The 25249-nt window shown below is 52.7% G+C and overlaps 1 protein-coding gene across 2 annotated transcripts; it reads left to right on the forward strand.

The window, feature by feature from the left end:
• The first annotated feature begins 268 nt into the window (after positions 1 to 268).
• Positions 269 to 13024, forward strand: WNT10A (Wnt family member 10A). 2 transcript variants are annotated; one of them, XM_036320516.1, is made up of 4 exons: positions 269 to 809; positions 1768 to 2030; positions 9245 to 9421; positions 11968 to 13024. In XM_036320516.1, exons 1-4 carry the CDS (start codon positions 694 to 696, stop codon positions 12423 to 12425), a joined length of 1014 nt encoding a protein of 337 aa, XP_036176409.1. In that variant the 5' UTR covers positions 269 to 693; the 3' UTR covers positions 12426 to 13024. The 2 variants fall into 2 exon arrangements, with proteins under 2 accessions (XP_036176409.1, XP_036176408.1); XM_036320515.1 differs by having other exon boundaries at positions 271 to 809; positions 9245 to 9624.
• Positions 13025 to 25249: the final 12225 nt, after the last annotated feature.

A 25249-nucleotide genomic window follows, 5' to 3' on the forward strand; every position in this document is an offset into this window, starting at 1 on the left:
ACGTCCGGAATACTGGCACCTCCCCGTGCCTACGCGCACAGACCCCAGCCCCCTCCTCCCCTACCCCCCGCGTGTCCGCTCCCACCCAGAGTCCTGAGCGGACGCAGTGGCCTCAGGACGGCGTACACGCCTCCACTCCTCCACCCCGTCATGACGTCACGTGGGGTAGAGCCCTGAGACACGCTGGGGGGGTGGGGAGGCGGCGGCGCTCCCTGAGCTGGGACAGTCACTCACTCTCTGGGCGGCGAGGCCAAGCACAGACAGCGCCGCCCCCCCACACCCCCCACCCCGGCTCGCCCCACACGCCCTCGGAAGCGAAGGCTCGGCGGGACAGCGCTGGGGGGCTGCCCGGCACCCCAGCCTCTCGTCCCCAGCCCGCAGCACCTCCGGGCCCCCCTTACCCTCAAGAGGCACCAGGAGTTGTCGCAGGGGGGGCTCGGGAAATTCCCTGGACCCCTGTGCCAGGAGGTGCCCGGTGCGCCCGCCCGCTACCCCCCCCCCGGGGGCGGTGCCCGGGGGCGCTGCCCCATGGAGCGGGGAGGCGGGCGCCGTCTGCTCCCGGAGCCGTGACCCAGGTCGGAGCTCTGTGTCGCAGCCACCCCGACCCCCGCGGATCATGCGCCGTCGCCCCTGGCTCGCGGGTCCTGCCGGACTGTGAGCCCCCTACTCCCCGCCCATCACGGCCCGCGCGCCATGGGCAGCACCCACCCTTGCCCCTGGCTGCGGCTTCTCCGACCTGGGCCCCAGCCGCGGCCCGCGCTCTGCGCGCTCCTGTTCTTCCTACTGCTGCTGGCTGCCGCCCTGCCCAGGTGAGCCCTCACCTTATGCTCCGCCCTCCTAGAGAGCTGGGACCCCCAGCCACAGAGGCCTCTGGGGACCCTGGAAGGAGGGAGGGACAGTGTCGCAGGAAAGTCCTGCTGCCCAATGAAAGACAGTGTCCTCATAGGAGGGTGTAGAACTGGTGACAGAATATGGGCAGTCCAGGGAGACAGGGCAGTGCCCAGGAGAGTGATGGCTACTAGAAGGGAAGGTGAGGTGTGTGTGTGTGTTTGTGTGTGTGTAGCAAGTACCAAGTTGGAGTCAGTGCTGTGCTGGGGCCATGCACCCCCACCTGAGGAGTAAGTTCAAACTGCCTTGCTTCACCTTGGAGATGGCTCACAGGCAGGGACAGGGTTGGGGGTTGGAAGGGTGTAGCCCAGGTGGGGCCAGTGAGGTACTGAAGATGGAAGGGGTGTGTGTGTGTGTGTGTGTGTGTGTGTGTGTGAGCCCAGCAAGCTGTGTTATGTAAATAGCAGTCTGTATTCACATGTATGTGAATGTGAGAGCTCCTAGATGTTAAGATGAACACATGTGTATACTTGTGTGTCTGTGTGTGTAACTATGTCTGGTGGGTCTGGGTGTTCACCTCAATGTGCAGAAGTGTGTCTTCAGGAATATGACTGTCTGAAACATGTCTTAAAGAGTGGTCTTCTGGGGAATGCTGTGTGTAAGCATCTATGTCTGCAGATGCACTTATAAAATACTGTGTGTTCAGGCATTCCAGATGTGTGCATTTGCACATGTTTACCTGTGTGGGTGTGTAGCTGGGTGGGTTTTGTTGGAGTTGATGCTGGTGAGAAGGTCAAGGAAAAGAGAATGCTTTAGGGGTACACTGATGGGCCCAAAGTCAAAGGCCAGGGGATTATAGCCTTTGGGACAGACTGTGTACTGTTAGATGGGGTCCTCCTAGTTCCCCAAACACTCACCCACCCCCATCCCACTCTGCAGGTCTGCACCCAACGACATTCTGGGCCTCCGCCTTCCCCCGGAGCCCGTGCTCGACGCCAACACCGTGTGCCTGACATTGCCCGGCCTGAGTAAGCGGCAGATGGAGGTGTGTGTGCGCCACCCTGATGTGGCTGCCTCGGCCATCCAGGGCATCCAGATTGCCATCCACGAATGTCAGCACCAGTTCCGGGACCAGCGCTGGAACTGCTCTAGTCTCGAGACTCGAAATAAGATCCCCTACGAGAGTCCCATCTTCAGCAGAGGTAGCTGCCCCTCTTCTTGCCCCTCTGCCTGCCCCATCCAGTACCTCCACCTCAAAACCTATATCTGCCAGCCATCCCCAACCCACTCCCTCAAGCCGGCAACCGCCTCAGGTGCCCATTTGCCAGCCATGCTACCTTTATCTGGTCTCAGAAATGCCCCCACGCACACACAGTGAGTGGGGGAAGGGGCACACAAATGGGGAAGAGTTGGCTAGAGGCTGGGCTGTGTGGGTCCAGGGTGGCAGGTTCCATGCCTGAGAAGGGGACTCCTGGGTTATCCTGCCCTGTGATTGCAATGCATTATCTCAGGCCCAGGAACTATCTATGTCTGTGGCCTGCCTCACTTACCCACCACCTAGCAAACAGCATTGGGGTCAGAGAGCCTGTGATAAAGTACCCAGAATCAGCATGAAGAGGCATGGGGGACGTTTGCCAAATGGCGTAGGTGAGGGAAGCCTGGGCAGGTAAAAGGTCTGTACTTCCGAAGAAGCTCTTCCCAGCAGGGTATGCCACCAGCCTCTGTGTCATCCTCACCTCTCTGGAAAGCTCTCTCTGAATCAGAGGCACTGGGTGTGTGTGCCTCCAGCCTAGTAAGCCTGGAGGCCCTGCCAATTTCTTTTTCCCTCACAACACAGAGAAACTTAAGACTCCTGCCCTCCCTCCTCACTGCTAGGTCATCCAGGTCTCACCTGGGCAGTCCCTAGAATGGCTTGGGCTGGAGATCTAGGAAGGGTTTGTCACTCATTTCTGCTCACACCTACCTCCTGGGTTGGTATCTTAGGCCTTGACTCAGGCGCTGTGGGGAAGATGGGGGTCCTGCCTCCTGGGCGGGCCTGGCTGGATACCTATCTCTCCTACTCAGCTGCTTGGGTGAGGCTATGTGGGGACCCGTGTGGGACAGTGCGAGGACCTCGCTCCTGGGGACTTGTCCAATTCTCGGTTGACGGTGAAGGAGGAAGGAGGGGTACTCCTATACCCTTTGGCCTAGGAGCCTGAAGCTTCTGGAAGAATAAGGCTCCAATGGACCCCAACTTCAGAGAGAACTTAGAAAGCCAGGGTCTTCCCCTTTTCACCAGGACCCCTCGGAGCATTCCCAGTCTCCCCCAGCCCAGCCCCAGGCCGCCCGCCCCGCCCCCGCGCGCTCTCCCTCCTGCCTCCCCCGCGAGCCCGGGGCGCTGTTTCTCCCTGGCGGAGCCCAGCCCGACGCGTGTGGCGGCATGCAGCCGCGAACTAATCCCCGCGGGCCGCAGCAGACGGCTCCCGGGCCCAGCCGCGCCGCTCGGAGAGGGCGCCCCCCGCCCGGCCCTGCGCTCCCGCCCCGCCCGCCCCGCTGCTCTCGAGCCTCTCCAGCCACTGGAGGGCGGCGGGCCCGGACCCCGGCTAGCCGGCCCACCGGCGCCCGCCCCGCCCTGCCCCGCCGGGAGCCGGCCGACGCGAAGTGACAGGCCTCCGCATCTGTCACGCCCCGGCCGGGCCAGGCCGGCGCTGGCCGCCGCCGCGCGCCCGCTCCCACTCCGGGTGGGTCTCTGGGTCACCCGAGTTCCCCGAAGTCACGATCTCCCTCCAGCGCTCGCGCCGCGCAGTGAGGACACCGTAGCACTTTGCTTCGGTTCCGCTCCCCGGGACTCAGGCGGGCGCTGAGCTTCTCAGCCCCGCCGCTTCCGAAGGGGCGAGGCAACGCTAGCTCTTTACCCCTCCTGGCCTCGGCGCCCCTCTTCCTTCTGGTCCTCCTGTCCCTTCTAGACAGAGTGAGCCAGGCGTCCCGGTGGCTGCGCCTGGCGAGGCCCGTGCGCCCAGGGGAGGACGCAGGGTCTTGGACACTGGGGGCGAGTTCCGAGCGGTAGAACCTACCGAGCGGGCTTGGCGCGGCGCCAGGCGCTCCCGGGTTCACCTGCAGTTTAATAAGCGGGAGGTGAGCTAGGGGGACGGTAGGGGGAGAGGTTAGGGGTGGAGGGGGAGACTTGCCAGGGCTAGCCGGGGCGGGGCGGCGCCCAAAGCGGGGAGGGGGCGGGACAGCGACTCCTGGGCTTGGCAAGGAGGCTGGGTTCCTTCCTTTGGCCTCAGAACACCGTCGCACACCTCTGCGGCTTCTGCTCCCGGCATTGCGGCATTGCGACACCTCATTTGTGCCTCTCCCTTGAGGAGGGGACTCTGGGCTTCTGGAAAGGAATTGCCACTCCCCCCTCAAAGGACCTCTCTCATCTCCACCTCTCAGTTCACAGTCATGGGGTCATTTCCTGGTCTGCCCTGGCCCATGGACCTGAAGGACTAGCTGAGTTTAAATCCCATGGGACCACTTTTGGTGGCAGCCAGCCTCTGGTATAAGCCCTTTCCACAGTTTCACTTCATTTTAAGCTCTGGGCTGTCCATTGTGGGGCCAGGTGACCTTAGTTCTGCCACATGGAATATCAAGGTGCTGAGCCCTCTCCTGACCCAGGCTGCCAATGGGGTTTCTTGAAGGTGCATCCTGCCATGTTTAAAATACAGGAACTGCTAGGAAGAGGTGGTCCCTTGGGCCTTCCATTTTAATGCTGTTACTGTCATCTAATTGTCCTGGCACCTTTCCTGAGATGGGTTGGGCTGAGGGATGGGGTTCTAGTGTAGGAGAGAGAAGGAAAGGAGGTGTTCTTGGGAAGGCAGGGCATATAACAGGGCGTTACCCAGCCAAGGAGAAGGGTCTCTAGGAAGCTAGAGTCAGAAAAAAAAAAAAAAGAAAAAAAAAAAGCTGTGAGAGGGCTCCCAGTCCATGCTGGCTGCTTTACCCAGCCCAGGGGCAGCTGTGACCTAAGTGTCAAGGGCACTGGTATTCCCAGCTTTTAGTTCTAGGACCCAGAGGGTTAGTGCCTGGGTGGGTGGAGTATTGGCAGAAGACCAGCTAGAGGGGAGCTCTTCCTTGTGAGAACTAGAGAACCCATCTCTCACTCAGGGACCAGAGGGAGATTTGAGGAAGGGGCTACTTCAGTCTGGACTTGGACCCTGGCGTGAGCAGGGCTCAGAGGACAGGGAGAAGCTTGATGGAGGAGACTGCAATAGATTCACACAGCAGGTCCTGGAGCTCCCACACAGTGTAGGTACTGCCCTCCCTAAGGCCCAGGCCGATTGGATAGAAGGCACAGGAGGCCCCACAGCAAGCCAGGCTCCTAGTGCAGGAGAAGCCAGCAAGTTAGAGTCCAGCCTCTGTTCTCCAAGGTTTTGGTTCTTTCTTCTCCCACCTCCTTTTCACATTCATCCTCAGAGAGTCTTGGTTTCATGCCTAGGTCTCCAGGCTTGGGGTATGTGGCCGAACTCAGATGGGGACACAGGCACAGGCAATCATATGCCAAGGTCACTTAAGGTCCCATTACTCTAGTAAGTCAGACAACACATAGTAAGTACTTGCTGTGTGCCAAGCACTCTTCTAAAGCACTTTATCTGTGCTTCAGGGTCCTCAAACAATCTCCATTCGGGAGGTCCTACTATTATCCTCATTTTACAGATGAAGCTAAGAGAGGTTAGGTAACTTGCCTTTAGTCACACAGCTTGTAAGTGAGCTGTAGAACCAGGACTCAAGTGCAGGCCAGCTAACTTTAGAGATTCCACTCAACTCCTGCCATACTGCCTCCCAAGCTAAAAGGCCACCATGATCTCTGTGCCCAGAGGTGAACTGTGCCATGTAAGAGTAGTCCAAGAAATGAAACTGACATGCACACACACTCCTACCCATGTTTGTGCAAGCATGTAGCCACATTCAGTGTCATCCCTAAGTGTTCCCATATGCACACAACTCTCTCCCTCTCAGCCCAGGCACATGAGCACGCACAGATTGTTTGCACAGAGAGAATGGGGACCAGACCTTTCCCCTTTTCTGTCTGATTCAAATGGGCAGGGCTCAAGCTTCTTTACCCTCTCCAGGTTCCCACTGGCTCCTGAATCCTCTCTCCTCCACACTCCCCTACCCTCCGAATCTCCTCCCCCAGCCCTTTCCTGGCCGTTGGCTTCAGCCTGTAGCAGCAGCTGACTCCACTTAGATGCTGGCAGTCCCTGTCCCAGATCAAAGGCAGAGAGGCTAATTGTGTGTCTTAACGAGCCCCCCACCCCCACCCCAACCAATGCTCCCGGCAGCCCAGCTGGCCATGGCCCCACCCCTCTCCCCCTCCAGCTGGCCAGATGGCACAGTGCCTGCGTCTGCTCCAGACAGTCGGGGCCAGGACCGAAACTGGGGCCCTGAATGGGAACTGGAGGCAGACCCAGTGGGCTGGACTTCTCGAGGCCTGGATACTTAGAACAGAGGGTGGCCACAGAAACTCCGCCTGGTCACACCTACATGGGGCTGTGACAGCTACTAGAAACCATGGAATGGTTTCTTTTGCTGCCTGTGGTAGGTATGGGTGGTCATTGCAGGCTGTGGACTACATTTCTCCAGTTTCTTCCAGCCTATCCTTGAATGTAACAGAGCCTAGAATATGATGGTTGGCTTAGCACATCCCCCTGGACCAGCCTCTTGCTCTTTCCTGGTGCCATCCATAGTCAGTGCCATGGAAACTGGGAACTGGGCTACCTGGTTTCTTACTCAGCAGCAAGTCTTCCCTGTCAAAATCTTTAGCAAAAAGTTGTCAGGCCTGGAAACTGGGAGAGCTGGGGCTGGATCCAGCTCCATAACCCCCATGACTTTGGGCATCTCCCTTTCACTGTGTGTGTGTGTGTGTGTGTTCTGGGGAGGAGATTTCTGAGGTGTGGGCTTTCTCTCGAGATCTGAATATTGCCATTTGTCTAAAGAGCAGACTGATGACTCCCTCAGCAATAAGAAAAGTGCTTCAGAGTTCCATAGACCAGTGGTCGGCAAACTGCGGCTCGCGAGCCACATGTGGCTCTTTGGCCCCTTGAGTGTGGCTCTTCCTAAGCTTTAGGAGTACCCTAATTAAGTTAATAACAATGTACCTACCTACATAGTTTAAGTTTAAAAAATTTGGCTCTCAAAAGAAATTTCAATTGTTGTACTGTTGCTATTTGGCTCTGTTGACTAATGAGTTTGCCGACCACCGCCATAGACAAAACGCAATGGATAAACACAGGCTGTGCTCCTTAGCGTGAATCTGTCCTCCTTTCTCTTGGTCCCCACCTCCCAGAGCAGTGCCTACTCCTCTGCAGCTGCCACCAATTCCCAGTATACCCTTTGAAGGTTCCAGTCTAATATCCATCTCTTCTTGTCTGTTCATAGCTGGCTTCTTATGAAAGGTCCCAAAGATACCACAAGCTGGAAAGAGAAAATAGAGAGGGACAGTCTGCTGTATGGGCTTCTGGTGACCTAAGTAATTTATTGTAGATGAGCTTCTGGGCTCTGTCCCTGATCAGGGAAACAAAAAGCAATGGCCTGAAACTATAGAAATAGTGAGTGAGGTCAGACAGCAGGAAGAACTTAATAGCTAATGTTTACATAGTACTTACTATGAGTAAGGTATTATTCTAAGTACTTTAAATTTACTAACTCATTTAATCCTTGGAACAACAGTGAGGCAGATAATAATAACCCTGTTTTACAGACGCGAAAAGTGAGGCACAGAGAAGTCAAGTCACTTGGCCAAGGTCATATAGCTATTGACATCTAGTAAGTGGAAGAGCCTAGATTTGAACCCAGGCAATCTGATTTTAAGTTCATAATCTTAACTACTACTATATATCTTGGGTTTTTTGTTTGAGTTGGTTGGGCAGGAAGAGAAGGACAGGGGCCTGTGGTGCACATGGTGAGGTTGGGCTAGGGTCTCTGTCCAGTCTTGGTTGGCTCTCTGGAGCTGTAAGTCCTCTGAGAGCATGCCCTTCCATTCTTTGATGCTGAATGGAAGGCCCCAGTTTTTCCTCTGAACCTCGGGCCTCCCCCAAGGCCTTCAGCCTCTGGCTAGTTTTGGGCTTCCTCAGCAGAGGCCCATGGCACAGGTAGATTCTCCTCTTTGTATGAGGACTATTATTACTTTTAGCTTCTTTCATTGCCCACACAGGTTCAGAGACTGGTCAGAAACTTGTCCCAGAACCTGCTCATAGCTGGTCCTTTCTCAGATGCAGAATAAGCAAGAAGCAGCTGTGGGTCTGGGAGCCAGATACTCTTCTGCAAGTAGGCCTCCCCTGCCACAGGCCCAGACCTACCAGGGATGTCCCAGAGAAAAGCTCTGGGAACACCAAGGAGGAAAGCAGTGTAGACAAGTCAGTGGCCAGGCTGGCCCAGCCCTGAGCCCCTGAGAGTGGCTCATGAGGGAGTCTTTGTGCCCCCCACCCTCACCTACCAACACCAGCATCTCAGGGAAAGTGTCTGTGTTAGATCGCGCTTCCCTCTCAGTTTTCAACACTATTATGCTTGACCCCATGCAAGGCACAGGGCTCACCTCTAGCATCCCTCAAACAACCTTCAGCTGACCTAGACTCACCACAGGTAGCCCTTCTCTGAGCAGATGTTCAGGAATGTCCTGTGGAGAGGAAAAGGGGAAACTCTGCCAATTGATTTCCCTGCCTCTCAATTCTGGCCCCAGAGAGGTTCTATGGTGGACCTGGAGGGCGGGGGGGGGGGGGGGGGGGGGGGGGCACCAGGCAGGCAATCTTGGGGCCAGGAGCTTTAGGAGGATACCAGCTCCTCTGACTTACCCATCTGCCCATTAACATTTCCTGCAACCTGGAATTCCATCACTGGTGATTTACTGTTTAGGTTACCTAATTTGCCTTCTTTCTGCAGGCTTATTTTTACAATGCAAATATTATAAGAGAGGTAGTAGATCAAATCCCTGATTTTATTTTATTTTAAATATATATCGAGCCCACAACCCAGGCATGTGCCCTGACCAGGAATCAAACCTGGGACACTTCAGTTTGCAGGTGGACACTCTATCCACTGAGCCAAACCAGCTAGGGCAAGTCCCTGATTTTAAAAAGAATGTTTACTACCAGATACCTTCTGTCCAAAAGGAGAGATGTAGATACAAATTCTGAGCTTGTTAAGGGTGATGTTAATGAAACAGAGAAATAAGTGCCAAAAAGGAGGGTTATGAGGGAGACTCCCACCACCTGCATCCTCTGGGCAGAACTTGTGGTGTGATTTATCACCCCCTTTGACTCTGTGCTCTATAACAGGCCTTCTCCCAACACTGGGCTTCAGTTTCCCCTCTGTATGGTGAGAAGCTTGGGTAGAGAAGGCAGAGGAATGGGATGTCAAGGCTGCTCAGAGCCTACGTTTCCTGGATCTCTACCTGCAGGTTTCCGAGAGAGTGCCTTCGCGTATGCCATTGCTGCAGCCGGCGTAGTGCACGCGGTTTCCAATGCCTGTGCCCTGGGCAAACTGAGGGCGTGCGGCTGTGATGCATCCCGGCGTGGGGATGAGGAGGCCTTCCTTAGGAAGCTGCACCGCCTACAGCTGGATGCGCTGCAGCGGGGTAAGGGCCTGAGCCACGGGGTTCCCGAGCACCCAGCCCTGCCCCCTGCCAGCCCTGGCCTGCAGGACTCCTGGGAGTGGGGCGGCTGTAGCCCTGACGTGGGCTTTGGGGAGCGCTTCTCTAAAGACTTTCTGGACTCCCGGGAGCCTCATAGAGACATCCACGCACGCATGAGACTCCACAACAACCGAGTTGGGAGGCAGGTAAGAACTACCCTTCCCAACCCCTCACTCTACTCCCTCTGCCACAACCTCTCCCCTTCCCCAGCTTGCCTCTCCTCTGGGAACCACATGGCTCCCCCTAACTCAGCAACTTTCTCATTGCCCCCTCCTAATTCAGTCAACAAGCATGGATTGAATATCTACTGTGTGCCAGGCACTTGATTAGGCCTGGGGATAGAGGGCAGAAACAACCCCTGCCCAAATTAACTCACCCTCTGCTGAGCAGCCTGCTCTGCCCATTTCCTCTGGGAACAATGGTGAGAGACAGGGTTGTAGTCAGACTTCAGGGGTCTAGGCCTGGCTCTGCCGCCCTCTCTCCTCCCCTATGAAGTGGGAAATTTGAACTGGATCATCTATAAGGCCATCGCTCTAGTGTTCCATGATTCTGTGATATCCTCTGCTGCAACCTTCTTCTCTCCCAACCTTTCTGTGAAGAATGGGGAATTCCTCAAAGTGAGGTTCCTAGGAACCTCTATAGAACTGTGTCCCAGTCTCCCCTACCCTCAAATGGTCATGCTACCTCAAATGTCTCATTCAATTGAAGAGAGAGACAGAGAGAGAGAGAGATGAAAGTAATAATAAACTGGATTTATTGAGTGCTTACTATATGTTAGGTACTGTTTGGAGCACTTTACTACGTATTAGCCTACTTAATCCATACAACTACCTATTGAGGGCACTATTATGAACCTCAGGTTAAGATATGGAAACTGAGGCACAGAGAAACTAAACTGACTGAAGGTGATGTAACCAGTGGGAAAGGGGTAGAAGCAGGATTCATCTCTGGGCAGTTGAGCTCTGGGGCCCTGCTCTTTTGCTTACAGCATAGTCTACTCTAGGTGCACACCTACACTAAGGTGCCTCCTTAGCCTCATGGTAACTCCGCACTCTTCTTTCCTGGCGATTCCACCCCTACCCTGCCCCTTCTCTTGTCCTGCCAGGCCTACTCAGGCCTTGGTCCTGGCTTCCCTTCACTCTGGCTGGCACCTTCTCCATCTCACTCCCCTTTCTCCTGGCCCCTCAGTCAGGCTGGCTCACCCTCTCCTTCCAAAAAAATCTCCAAGCTGATTTAGCTCTTCCCATTCTGCCTTAGGGGTGAAGTAAACTGAGGCATATCCACACTCAGGTCAAGTCTAGCTCCCACCCAGTCCTGCCCTGTCCATGCAGCTCTTTTCCCAAGCTTCAGTACTATCCCAGCCCATACCAGCAGTGCCTCCTCCTCATCGTTAAACTGGCTAATTAATGGCTGCTGCCTGTGGGAAGCAGATGTTCTGGAGCTGTTGGCCAGGGAAGGCTTTGGGCTGGTTCCCATGTGGTGCTGACACCACAGGCTGCACATACAGGCTGAGGAGCCCTTTAAAACATGGATGAGCGGGGTGTCTGTCTATGGCCCTCTTGCCCAGGTTGAGAGCCCCTGATCATTGCCCTCCCTGTCTGAGGGTGTATTTTTGACATGGAACGGGGAGCGGGGGGGGGGGGGGGGGGGAGGATGTGGTCAACTCCCTCTTGGTCCTCTGGTGAGGATAATGCCAAGGGCTTCTTTGGGAGGAGACTCCAGAGAAGAGCAGGGCGTGGGTAGGTTCTGTTCCCTAACCACCTCCTTTGGAGGTCTGCGACCTCTCTCCACTTTCATTGGGTTGGCGGGTCTGCTCTTTGGGCTCTGTTCCCATTCTGCATTCAGGTAAAGCCTTGGAGCCCTGTTGGTGTTGTTTCCTAGGAGGAACTATGTACTCCGCATTGGGCAGAATAAGCCCCAGGCAGTCTGCTGGGGGGAGGGCCGTCTCTCCATCCCCTCCCCCGCCTAGGTTCCCAGCAAAGGGCTTCAGGGCCCAGAGGAGGAAAGGGGCTTTTTCAGACTCCCCAAAGCCCCCACTCACAGCCTGGAGCAAGGCCAGAGGCTTTGGGGCTGGGATGTAGTGGGGCCAGCACACCCCTGCTTCTGGCCCCCACCTGAGGGATGGAAGGAGAGGGAATTTCCCTGAGGATCTGGGATCCCCCCTCAGGAAGCAAGAGCCTCCAGCCCCAAGGGCCCCCTGCAGGTGCTGGGAAAGGCGGGCAGGGGGAGGGGGGAGCAGGAAAGAGGGAATTCCCCCAAGGCCTGGCCTGGTGGGAGGTGGGTGCGAGAGCAGCAGAAGAGCAGGCAGATTTCTCTTCTGCACAGCCTGGCTCAGGGGCTGTGCTACCCCCACCCTCCAACCCCACTTCGGGCCTCAGTTCAATGGGCGTTGGTTTCAAAAGCCTCTGACTCTCTCAGACCAGTGTCTTGTGTTGGCAGGAGGGCAGTGGGGTGGCCTGGGTCACTTCTCACCGTGCCTCCCTCTGCAGGCCGTGATGGAGAACATGCGGCGGAAGTGCAAGTGCCACGGCACCTCAGGCAGCTGCCAGCTCAAGACCTGCTGGCAGGTGACACCGGAGTTCCGCGCTGTGGGGGCGCTGCTGCGCAACCGCTTCCACCGCGCCACACTCATCAGGCCGCACAACCGCAACAGCGGCCAGCTGGAGCTGGGCCCAGGCGGGGCTCCCTCTCCGGCCCCGGGCGTTCCCGGACCACGCCGCCGGGCCAGCCCTGCAGACCTGGTCTATTTCGAGAAGTCGCCCGACTTCTGCGAGCGCGAGCCGCGCCTGGACTCGGCGGGCACCGTGGGCCGCCTGTGCAACAAGAGCAGCGCGGGCCCCGACGGCTGCGGCAGCATGTGCTGTGGTCGGGGCCACAACATCCTGCGCCAGACACGCAGCGAGCGCTGCCACTGCCGCTTCCACTGGTGCTGCTTCGTGGTCTGTGAGGAGTGCCGCATCACCGAGTGGGTCAGCGTCTGCAAGTAGCAGAGGGCTCCCCTCCCTGAGACTGGCCTTTTCCCTGCTGCTTGAGACCTTGACAGAGTCGCCTTGGCTCCTGGGAGAGGAGGTTGAATCACATGATCTTATAGGAACCTTCCAGTTCTGAGGGTCCTCAAGTTTGTAATCACGGGAAAGTCTAGACCTCCGTACGCACTTCTGTGGGCTCCAAGCTCCAGCTGCTCAGTTGGGCTGGGAATTGCCCCACATCCTGGGGCAAGTGCCACCAACCCCATGCCTGGTTCCTTTCATCCTTCCTCCCTTCCCCTGGAGTGGGAGGGAATGAATGGAAGCTGGTGGGCAGCGGGAAGAGGATTGAAAAGAAGAAATGGAGCGGCAGAGATCCTAGAGAGGCCCAGACACCCTCCCAGCACCCTCCCTCATCATTCAATTAACACATATTTATTTTGCACTCTTTGTGGCCTGGTACTCTTCAGGGGATGAGGGGTGCTGGGAATACAGATGTGAATAAGAGAGACAGCACCTGCCCTCTTGGAGTTTACATTCTGGCTGGGGGAGATGGACAATAAACAAGTAAATACATAAACAAGTTCATTTCAGACAATGCTCATTTCAAAACATTGCAATGCTATGTGCGATGAAGAAAATAAAACAGAGTGCTGGATGTAGAGTAATTTGGGGGGAGTGGGGCTCCTTTAGATAAAGCCATTGATTGGTCCAGGAAGGCCTCTGGAGTTGTGATACTGTTGCTGGGGGCCCCATGAGAAGGAGAGCCATGCCCAGATTGAGGGTAAGGGCTTCCCAGGCAGAAGCCATGTGAATGCAGACGCTCTGATGAGGAATAGCGAAGAGGCCAGTGTGATTGGAGTGAAGAAATCAAGGGATAGATTAGCAGAGAGGAGCTGAGTGCAGGGGAAGGGTCATATCATGCGTCCTAGGTCAAGGTAAGGAGTTGGGATTTTATTGAAGAGGAATGGAAACCTTCACAGGGTCTTAAGCAGGCACAGGCAAGTGTCATGGTCTGATTCCCACCTGATTACTGCATGGGGAACTGGCTGAAGGAGGACAAGTTGACAGCAGGGGAGCCAGTTAGGAGACTATAGCTGTCTTCCAACCCAGAGATGGGGCCCAGACTAGATGGAGTGGAGGCAGGGGATGTTGACAAGGGGCTGGCTCAAGAGCCCTTGATGCCAGAGCTCTAGCAGTCCAGCTTGTATCTGAACCTTCTGCCACAAGCCAGGACGAGTGGCTGTGCCCAGCAGCACCCGTCAGCAGAGACAGGAGGCACTCTGAGAAGAGTAATCCTGGGCAAGACCCAGCTCAACCCAGCCCAGTGCCCCAGGGAGCAGGTGGGGTTAGGAGGTGCGGCTGGGAGAAGGGTGGCGGGGGAGGGCCAGGAGACTCACTGTCTGGATTCTGGTCTCTCTGAGTCCAGGCAGGGGAGGTGGGGTATATAAGGCTGGAGTGGGGGAGGAGGCATCCTTCCTGGACCTCTTGTGCCCCCAGATCCCCAACTCAGGGTGCCCTTGGGTCAGCAAGCACATCCCCATCCTCATGCCCCCATGAAAACACTGCTGAGCTGGTTCAGTGTCACACTCTCCTTGGCTCTCAGATCTGATGTTTTCTGGAACAGATCCTCAGAGAGGAGGTGGGAGTGGAGAGGAAGGTGGGATCAGGATCTTAGGGAGAGAACACTTCACCTCTTCATCCAGGCCTCCTGCTGCTCACAGCTGGGGATCCTGCTGCTTGCCTCAGTTCACCCCAGAGTGCCACCCTTCATGATCAACTGGACAAGGACAGAGTCTTATTCCTCTCCCCAGTTGCCAGCCTACAAAAATCCCCCATATTTCCCTAGCCCTGTCCCATGCCTCCCTACCCCTGGGGAAGGGTAAGAAGGAAAGGATACACCCCTGTAGGCCCACCAGCTGGGAGATTTGACCTCACTAGCTTGTCTTCAGCTCCCTCCCCTCCAATGCCTGCATCCCAGCAGCTCCCAGACATGCCTACGGCAGCATGGTCTTCCTTTCACATGCTCAGCTTTCCTGCCTCTATGGAATACAGGGTTTCTCTCCCCATCCCCCAAAAGACAGCCCCACAGGCAGGCAGGCCGGTAAGAGTCCCCAGGGAGGAGGGGTAAGCAGGAGCAGCCAGACACACCTGCCTCATTCCTTTCCTCTTGTTCACCCAGGAGAGCTGTGGGGGCTGGGTTCCCTGCCATACCATCCTGAGGAGGAGGAGGGAGGGGGGGGGTGGAATGGTGGCACGTGGGGAATGGAGGAATAGGGGGTGGGCACTTCCTCCCCCCAGCAGTGTCCACTACAGCATAAGCTTTGTCCTCCTCCTCCTCTGCCTTCCTTGCTTAAGGAAGACACCTGGGGGAGGAGAGGCTGGAAATGGGGGACATAGGATCAGGGTTGGAATTTGGAGGCAGGAGGTGTAACTCTGGAGAGCATGCTGCCTCTAGAAGGAAGGGTGGGCGGTGAGGTGTGGCAGGGGGCTGGACACCAGACCAGTTGAGTCATGGTGATCTAACATATGCTAGTCTGACATGTAAAGGAAGACAGGACAAGTTGGGGAAGGAACAAATAGGGTGTTGCCCACCCCCATCCTCCCTCTGGGCCAGAAGCTGACTAGAGTCCTGAGACCAAAGCTGGATCCCATAACTGAACAGGCAAGGGTGTGTGGAATTTGGTAAGGGCCTGAAGGGAGATGTGGAGATGATGAAGGGCAGGGAAAATGGGGCCCAAGAGGCACTGGGCTTATGTATACCGGCTGAAGGGCGAGGCAGGAATCAATGTACTGATTGCAAATAGGGGAAAGGGGCTGAAATACAGTGGGACAGTGGAGGAGGATGGGAGGAAGAACTTTCCAACAGCTCAGAGAGGACCAGGGCTGAGATTTGGAAATGAGAACAGAAGGGGGACCAGAGAACATTCAGAGGAGAAGGGGACCATCTCCGCCCTCAACACCTTTCACCTTGATGGACGCTGAGTCATCTTGCAGAAGGAAAACATAGTTTGGTCTAGTGCAGTGGTTCTCAAACTTGGCTGCACATTAGAATCACCTGGGAATCTTTTTAAAATCCTGATTTCTGGGCCTCATCCTCCGGAAATTCTGTTTCTTTGTTACTAATGTTGTGGCCTCACCCCATAACAAAGAAACAGAATTTCCGGAGGATGAGGCCCAGAAATCAGGATTTTAAAAAAAGATTCCCAGGTGATTCTAATGTGCAGCCAAGGTTGAGAACCACTGGTCTAATGGAACCTGGAAGGTCCCAACGGGAGGATGGGGAGGAATAGAGAATGAGGGTGGTGGACAGATCAGCAGGCAGTGGTGGGTTCAAGGTCAGGGAGAAGCAGCCAGATTAGTGTGGGGATCAGAACCCAATCATCTTGCTTTACAGTCGCCCAAGGTCCCAGGGTTGGAAAAAAGAAGAGGAGAGAGGCAAAGGTAGACTTTGGTAGCTGTCGGAGGGCCCTGGTGGGTGAGAAGCAAGGTCAGGGGCATCCTCACCATACCCCTCCTTCCCCCGAATTAAGGTGCCCCCAGCTAGCCCCCGGCAGGGGGCCTTCCACACTGGAGTTTGGCCAGGCCCTAGTCGCGGTCCCCCTCCTCCCCTCCCACTCCCACTTCTTATGTGGTTGCCGGCAGCTGCCTGCGGTCGCCCCAACCCCTGCGCTCAAGGCGCGGGGACTTTCCAACAGGGGAAAAAATGACTTAATGAGAGTGGGAGCCGGGGGCGGGAGGGACAGGTCCCTGTAATCACTGCTCGGCTGTTGGGCCTGCGCGCCTCCGGGCCCTACCCCAGCTTCCTGCTGCCAGCGCCCCCTTCGGGCTCTGCTGGGAGAGGAGGACGGGTGGGGACAGGGGGGATTCCTTTTTAGGTTCCAGGCTCTCTGGGGCTCTCCAGCTGCTTTTGCTCCCTAGGCTTGCAGTGTGTGGAAGCTGTAACACCCCATGATCCCTCTCTGGACTTTGTCCTGGAAGTTGGGGGAGGGCAGTCTCCTGAGGAACCAGGGTCCTCTGCTGGTGAATTAGAGGGGTGAGGGATCGTGAGCAGAGCAGAGCCCTTTGCCACTTCGCGGCTGCGCACTTCGAAACGCCCCCGGTTGCTGTGGCAACCAGGGCAGTCGAGGTGTGTCCGCAGGGCTGGGAGGCGCCCCCCGCCTCTTCTCGCCGCCCTTCGGGCCAGGCCGGGCTGCTGCGGTGCGCGGGGGTGGGGGTGTGCCGTTACCATGGCAAGGGTGCGCTAGTAGGGCACATTCTTCCCCAGGGTGGGAGCGCCCTAGGGATACGAGAAGGGGGGGAGGTGACGGGGGTGGCAGAAAGAGGAGGGGGGGTGGTCAGGACGAGGGAGGAGACTCGGACAAGACTAACCAGGACTTCTGGGGTTGGAGTGGGGAGTTTGGAATCTGCTCCCCGCACCCCGTCCCCTCCCCTCCCCCCCCCCCCCCCCCCCAGCTCTCAGGGCGTTCCGCTCCTCCTCTTGCATTCTCTCTGGGGTTTAAGCCCCCAACTCCGAGTTTCCGGGGAAGGGATCCCCAACTACCGACCCGAAAGCCCTGCAATTAGCCCCTCGGCTGCCCGCCGGTCCTCCGCTAGGTAGGGCCTGCACCGCCAATTACAACAGCGCGCAGCAGCTGATTACTCCCGAGTCCGGGAAGCCGCCGGGGGTGGGGACAGCAGGCAGGTCAAAAGGGCGGTTCCCTGGGGTTGTCCCCTGCCCAGCGTCCTTAATTGGAGCTTGGGGCTGAGGCCTTCTTAGCCCAACTTCTCTGCACCAGACAATATGCAGAGGATTCCGTCCTGCTGTGCCTCAGTTTCTCTCTCCTGGAATGCACACCGCACCCAGGACAGAAAGCGCCAGGAGGATCTGTGTGCGTGTGTGTGAGAGTTGGAGCGTCTGAAGTCGAGGGTTGGGTATTCAAGAAGCTCAAAGCCCTCGAGGCCGGTTCTCTTTCCCGCTGCAGACGGTCGCGTGGATCTCTCTTGGCCCGGGGCCCACTCGATGGACCCGGCTCGGTCTTGCTGAGCCAACCCCAGGTCCCCTGCCAGTTCATACCGCACTTCTGTGGGAATCAGAAAACGGCGCCCCCTCTGGGCGGGAGGCTACCCTCTTCTGATACACAAGTGAAGGCAATCTGGGAGCCTGCAGAGCACAGACAGTGGGGAACTCTGCCACTCCCCTTATCCCCTGCCATCCCTTCTTCGCTCTCGCCCCGCCTGCGGGTCTGCAACGGCTGGGGTAGAGCTCATTTCTCCCGCGGTCCAGCAGTCCACATCTGGCGGGCAGCTGGAACCCGCCCACTGAGAACTACTGCGGACCCAGCGCCCTCTGTTGGTGAGGAACGGCGGCGCACCAGCTTTTGAGCCCGGACCGCCCGCTGTCGCAGCCTGCCTGGGGTGGGGTTGGGGCTCCACCTTTCCGCGCCGCGAGCTCTTGGGTACCACCCACCCTCTGCCGCCCACCGTTCCCAAATCGACTCCTTTAGGCCCTATGCATTCCGCCGGCCGCACCCTCGCTGACCTTCTTTCCCCCTTCTCTGCGTGCTTAAAATCTTGCCCGGTGACTTAACCATTCCCCAATCTCCCATCTTTTCTAGTCCTCCTGGCTTCGAGGGCACGTGCTGCAGCGCGATCTCTAGGAGCCCACGATAAAAGTCTGCAAATAGGAACACGATTACATAAATCACCGCCTATCTGCTCAATGGAATTCCTCACATCGTCCTTAAAAATGAGGTGGTTGCAGTATATTTAGTGACTGAGACAATGTTTGCTCTATTTGGGGTGTGGATGCAAGATATAAAATAGCACAGGGCAGGATCCTTCCTTTATTGCAACAAAAAATTGTAGATGTGTTTTTGCATTGAGAAACACAGTCTAAAATAGGCAGCAAAATGCTAACAGAAATTATTTTTGGATGATAGGATTATAGGTGGTTTAAAATTGTCTCCTTTGGGGGGAGCGCCTCCTCCCCAGCGGCTCTCTCTCTCTCTCTCTCTCTCTCTCTCTCTCTCTCTCTCTCTCTCTCTCTCTCTCTCTCTCTCGTCCTTGGCTGCATTCAAACCTCAGGCCCTTCAATCCCCGGGCCGAAGCTCTATCCACTGAGCCAAACCAATCTCCACTGAGCCAAACCAATCTCCACTCTTCTCCTCTCTTTTTTTTAGGGCCTAAAGTAGAGGGTTTCAATCACCTTCTTTTTTCTGGTAGATTCAACTAGGACCACTTGTTGAGGTGAGAGAGCTGAGGCACTCACATTTGCCTCTTGTTGATCACTGACAGAGAAAGAATTCTATAGGGCCCCTGCAGTTCAATTGTGAAATCCCTACAGGAGGAGAGAGAAAAGGAGACTATGTCATTTTTTTCCATGTCTCTAACATTCAGAAATATTCCCCTGAGAAAATTGGCAAGAAGAGACAGGGAATAAGGTTATGTGTGCCTAGCTCCTGAGAAGCCTTCTCAAACTCTGAAAGAATCACAGGATAACTCCCTGTGGACTAAAAGGCATCTCTGGTCAGCCTCGGTCTGGAAGAAAGTCTTGGCTTAATAGTCCCTTTCCAGAGAGCAGGTTGCCTAACTTAGTGAAGAAGTTGCACCATGTGTATGTTTTCCATCCCATTCCTCTGACCTCATCCTCTTAGATTTCTTCTCCGCAAAGCAAGTTGAACAGTTGTATCTCAGACTCAGGCTCAAAAACCTCTTGGATGAGTTTTCACACCTGTATACTACCCTTACCTCACCCTAGCATAACCATGTGTACATGTTTATCTAGATTAAAAGATGGTGAGAACATCAAGAGAGAATATTGGGAGAGTTATGGGTATATTGACTACTTCTTATCTCATCCTAATCTCTATTTTATTATTGCAGTTCTTCCAGAACACTAGTATTTTGCTGTGCTTTTCTCTGAAGTTTTCCCTGCCCCTTTACTTCACCATGGACTGCACCCACTCTACAGGGACTGTCATGTGTTAAAAGCACAGTGTAACTAATAGAAATAAAGAGTGCAATGCCCCCTCCCCTACTAGATGGAGTCTCTAGGGATGGTCAAAGACAAACAACAGGGTAGATGGATGGTAGAGGGTTCAGTGCGAATGGGTAGCAATTGGAGAAACAAAACCTTAAAAGAATGGTTCTTTCTCTTGTTCTTTTCCCTTTCTCTTTTTGGAATGACCCACCTTTTGCAACTCCAGTGTGACTGGTTGAATTAGAAGGGACTGGGATCTTCTCTCACCTGTAAGAATGAGCTTCCCTTCTGAAATGCTCATCTACTAAGACTTTATGAAACACTGACGGTGGGGTGGGAGGGAGAAGACTGCTTAGACCTGCCAGTAGGGAAGGGAAATCATGTTGAAAGGGAGAGGAAGGTGACATTATGTCCTTGTGAAAAAGTCAGCCCTTAGATTCTGAGAATATGGGGTTCTCTTAACAGAAATAGGGTGGATGAACAGCTTGGGAAGAAAGGTTCTGAGTTGGATTATATATATATTGATTTTATTAATAAAAAAAATAAAAAATAAATAAATAAAATTGTCTCCTTTTAATCTACATTATTCATTTGTCCATAATGAACATATATTACTTGGGTACAATAATAATTCCACATCCAGGATATTTTTGCCCAAATTGTGAGCATCAAATTACATCATTATAATATACCAAATTTAAGAAAGACTATTTTTAAAACTAGGTGTTAGAGAAACCTGACAGCCTGGAAAGAGCTAATATGATTATGTCACTGGGATTTTCTTCTTAAAATCATACTGATTGCAATGAAAGCAGGTTTCCAACCTTTGAATCTCAGGGCTCAGAAAACCCAAGAAATTGTTAGAAGGGTCCTCAAATCCATATATACATCAGTATTGCTGTGAATGGACTAGCTGATTTATTTTCCATTGTACTGCAAATGTATAAAGATGCTGCCATAATTCCCAATATAAAAAAATTACGTTTTAATGCCTTTTCCCAGTCCTTTTTTTTTTTTTTTTTTACTTTTTATAGAGAGGAAGGGAGAGAGAAAGAGAGTTAGAAACATCGATCAGCTGCCTCCTGCAACTGGAGTCGAACCTGGGACCCCTCAGTCCAAGGCCCTACACTCTGCCCACTGAGTGAAACTGGTCAGGGCACCTTTCCCCAGTCTTGATCCTCTTTGATGTCTTTGCAACACTGCACATTCTTAACTGTCCTCTGCTTTGACATATTCAACCTTTTAGTGCACATACCAGGTATTTGATGTTATACTGCCTGGCTCTCCTCTCATTCTCTACTGCCTCAAGGGTTCCATTCACTCTTTCTTTGTCTTTTTTCTTTTGTTGTAACAGAAAGTTAAATAGGACAAAGAACTTTCCCCTCCCTGAAGCCACTTGATGGTAGGTTGCCTACAGGATACCCCATCACCCCTAATACTGTAGTGTATATTTCTTACAAATAACAACATTCTCTTACATAACCCAATACAATGCTCACAATCAGGAACTTAACATCGATACATTAATACTCTCTAACCCCCAGACCTTATTGGACTTTCATCAGTTGGCTTATGATGATAGGATCCAGTCCCGAGTTATTCACTGCTTCAGTCTGAGACAATTTCTAAGGCTTCCTTTGCTTCTATGGTTAGGACAGTTTAGAAGACTACAGACCTAGTGCAAGAAGAATGTCCCTCAATTGTGGTTTATCTGTTGTTTCCTCACGATTAGATTGGGGTTATGTATCTTTGGCAGCAATATTACAGATGTGAGTATTTTACTTATTGCCTCATTATTTATATTCATGCTCAAAATCTCCCAGAATTGGCCAGCTGCCAAGCTGGCGCCTGTCACCATAATTCTTTGAGCACTTCCTTACTTTCTGGCACCAGATGTTCCGGGCTCATCTTCTACCTTCTCTGCTCCAGCCCTGCAAGCAGCCATTTTTTCCCAGGGGACCTTTGTTTCTTTTAATGGAGAATAATCGTTAGAAGTCAAGATCTGGGTGCTAAGGGTGCTCATTGTCTCTCAGTGGACAGTGCTAGGAAATAAAAGCATGATTGATCACACATTTATATCTATTTATCATTTATCAATTTTTCTATGTAGAAAATCATGAGTTCACATACCTTCAATTCCAATCCAGTACCACAGGATTTATTCTAGTTTTCTCCCTATTTGTGTAGCTTCTTTCTCCCTCCTGGTTGGATTAATTCCTTTGTAATTAACCTATTCTCCACCACTGCTGCTACCCCCTTCAACTCCCTTGCAGATGTCATCTTCTCCCATCTTGGCCTTGGTAACCTATGTCAGTCAATATTTCCTCTGCCCCCACATAGATGTGTTGCTTTGCTTGGTCCACATCATGGCTTTTGAGCTAAATTATTCAGAAAGGCAGGTAGGAAGGAAGGTTAGCAACAATTTTACTCTCTCTTGAAACTTTAGATATAATTCTCATCCTCTCTATTCAGTAAATGGCAACTGCTCTTTCAGCTATTCTTGTTGAAAACTTTGGAGTCACTGGACTCCTTTATATTTCTGACACCTCATATCCAAACCATCAGCAGATCCTGGTGGTCCTCCTTCAGTTTCTATCTGGAGTCTACTCATATGTCATCTCCTCCATCATTACCATCCTGGTCCATACCTCCTTTGTTTTGAATGACAGCAGTTGTCTCTGAGTAAGTCTCTGCTTCTGCCCTTGTCCCCCCACCCCCATTGTCATCTATTCTGTACACAGCAGCCAGAGTGATCCTTTTAAAGTGTTAGTCATATAGTGTGCCTCCTCTGCTCAAAACTCTAAAGCCTTCCTTTCTCACTCAAAACAAGAGCCAAATTACTTACAATGCCTCACAAGGCTTTACAAGATCTGGCTCCCTTGACCACATTCACCTCGCCTCCTCCTACTCTCGCCCTCATCCATTTTGCTTCAACACATTGGCCTCCTGGCAGTTCTTTGAACAAACCAAATTATCCTGCCTCAGGGCCTTTGCACTCATTATTCTCTCTGCTTGAAATAGGTTTGTCTCAGATAACCACATGGATGTTGTCTCTCTTCATTCAGGACTTCACTGAAATATCTCCTCACAGGAGAGGCCTTCATGCTCGTCCTATGTAAAATAGCAAACCACCTCCTACTCTTAACTTGCTTTATTTTTCTTCACAGTACACATCACATCTTTGATATATTTGTGTATTTGTTTACCATCTCCTACACACTCTATAATGGCAACTCCATGAAAGCGGAGCTCCTCTCTCTCTCTCTCTCTCTCTCTCTCTCTCTCTCTCTCTCTCTCTCTCTCTCTCTCTTTGCTGTATTTCTATAGCAAGAAGGGTACTGCCTACATAAGTAAGTACTCAATAAATATAAGTGAGTGAGTGAATGAATGTCCTTGGGAATGACTACCAATCTGTACTTAGGACCAGCCTTTCTTCCTATGATCTTTCTTTTATTTTTATTTTAAAATATATTTTTATTGATTTCAGAGAGGAAGGGAGAGGGAGAGAGAGATGGAAACATCAATGATGAGAGTCATTGATTGGCGGCCTCCTGCACGCCCCCTACTGGGGATCGAGCCCACACCCAGGCATGTGCCCTTGACTGGAATCCAACCCTGGACCCTTCAGTCCGCAGGCCAGCGCTCTATCCACTGAGCCACACCAGCTAGGGCCCTATGATCTTTCTTAAAGTTCCGGCTGCCAGCTAGACATGCTTTGCTGTGTGTCTGTGGCTCCACAAACTAAAGCTTTAATAAGGCAGTTTCATTATCTCATGTATGTATTTGTTAATTTAAGGACTGAAACTTTGTTATGTTACTATTTCTTTTCGCTGCCTAGAACAGTTGCTGGCATAGAGCAGGCATTTAATATTTGTTGAATAAATGAATGGTTTCCTTCTCCAAACTAGTTCTCCCTGACTTGCTTGTTTCTCTTTGTAATACCATCATTTTCCTAGTTTCTAAGGCTCAAAACTCCTGCCAACTTGGACTTTCCCTTCTCTTCTTTCTATTCAATCAGTGGCCAAAACTGCCCATTTTCCTATTTCATCAGCACTGTCAATATTGTAGTTCATCACACACCTCAAATGTCACAACAGCCTCCTAACTGACTTCTGCCATTCCTGTTTTTTCCTCTTTAATTCACCTCTATCAGATTTTTTCTATTTTTCTCTCCCATAAAGTGCTCTGATCATGTTATTTCCTCTGGCTGAAGCATTCAGTGGGTCTTTGTACCAATCAGGGTTCTTAATTGCAAACAACATAAATGGACTCTGCTTCACTTAAGTAGAAGAGGAATTTACTGGAATGATATCAGATAATTGCAGAATTGATGGGTAGCCTCAAGAATCAGGATCAGGAAATAGACAGGAACCAAGAGAAGCTAAGCAGCCAGAACCTCAGAAAGGTCTTGCCCCAGGAGCAGCCTGATAAGGGGGCTGCTGCCCTGGGCTCTGGGGGCCGTCTCTCACACAGCCATCACCACCCTGAGATCTGGCTGTTGCTGCCTTTAGGATGAATTACAAACAATTCTCTGTTTCCCTGGGTCACTTACTGAAGATTCATAGTCCTGAGTGGGATCAATGATTTGGCACACTTTTGAAGGCACAGTTCTGTGGCCTTCTTGTCAGGGGTCAAGGGAGCAAGTATCTGACTTCCCATTAAAGATTTCCATTAAAGAGGACCCTCCAACAAAGGAAGGAGACTCAGATGCTGGGCAGCTGATGACCCCAGTATGTACCCACATACAGGTTCCTGGGCATGTCATTGAAGCCCTTCACCATCTTCCACAAATGACCACTTCCAGATTTTTCCCTTGCACACCATGCTGCACTAAAACAGGACTATATGCAGTCCCCTCAGTTGATCCTTCTTGCCTCAGCCTCTTGTAGCAGCTTATCTCCAAAGATCATTGAACCAAACTTCCTGGTATTCATACCCATGTATCATCCATTCTCCTTGAATCTGGCTGGGCCTGTGATTCATTTTCACTTATGCTGTGAAAGTGGTGCAGCATGACTTCCAAAGAGAGGTCATAAGAAGTCTTGCAGCCCTAGCCGGGTTGGCTCAGTGGATAGAGTGTCGGCCTGTGGACCAAAGGGTCCTGTGTTTGATTCTGGTCAAGGGCAAATACTTTGGTTGCAGGCTCCTCCCCAGGCCACACTCTGGTCCGGGTGCGTGCAGGAGGCAACCAATCAATGTGTTTCTCTCACATCGATGTTTCTCTCTGTCTTTCCCTCTCTCTTCCACTCGCTCTAAAAGATTAATGGGAAAATATCTTCGGGTGAGGATTGAAAAAAAAAAAAAAAAAAAGAAGAAGTCTTGCAGCTTCTGCCTCAGCCTCTTAGAATGTTTACTTTGGGGGAAGGCAGACACCATGAATGAGGTCTATCTACTCTGAGACCACCTAAGCACGAGGTAGTCTCATGCTATCAGGAAGCCTAAGCAAGTCACATGGAAAGATTGTGTGGAGAGAAAAATGCCTGGCCAATCCCCATCTGTTCCAGCCCATTCAGATGAGGTGCCAAACATGTGATTTTAAAAGTCATCGTGGACATTCAGCCCAGTTGGCCTTTAGATGACTCCAGCTCCATATGATCCTAAGTGAGAACTGCCAAGCTGAGTATAGTCAACCATAGGAGTATGAGAGATAATAATAAATTGTTATTTTAAGTGACTAAAATTTAGAGTGGTTTGTTACACAGAAAACCGATACAGCCCCTTTGTGGTACATGTTTTGCTCTCTCTGAAATGTTCCCCCCAGTCCTATCCTACCCACATGCCCATTCATATTTGCACTTGTCAAGATCCCTCTGCTTAGGGTGGCACAGGGCAGAGGAAAGAGAA

The sequence above is a fragment of the Myotis myotis genome, unplaced genomic scaffold (assembly GCF_014108235.1).
Source record: "Myotis myotis isolate mMyoMyo1 unplaced genomic scaffold, mMyoMyo1.p scaffold_m19_p_8, whole genome shotgun sequence".
NCBI lineage: Eukaryota > Metazoa > Chordata > Mammalia > Chiroptera > Vespertilionidae > Myotis > Myotis myotis.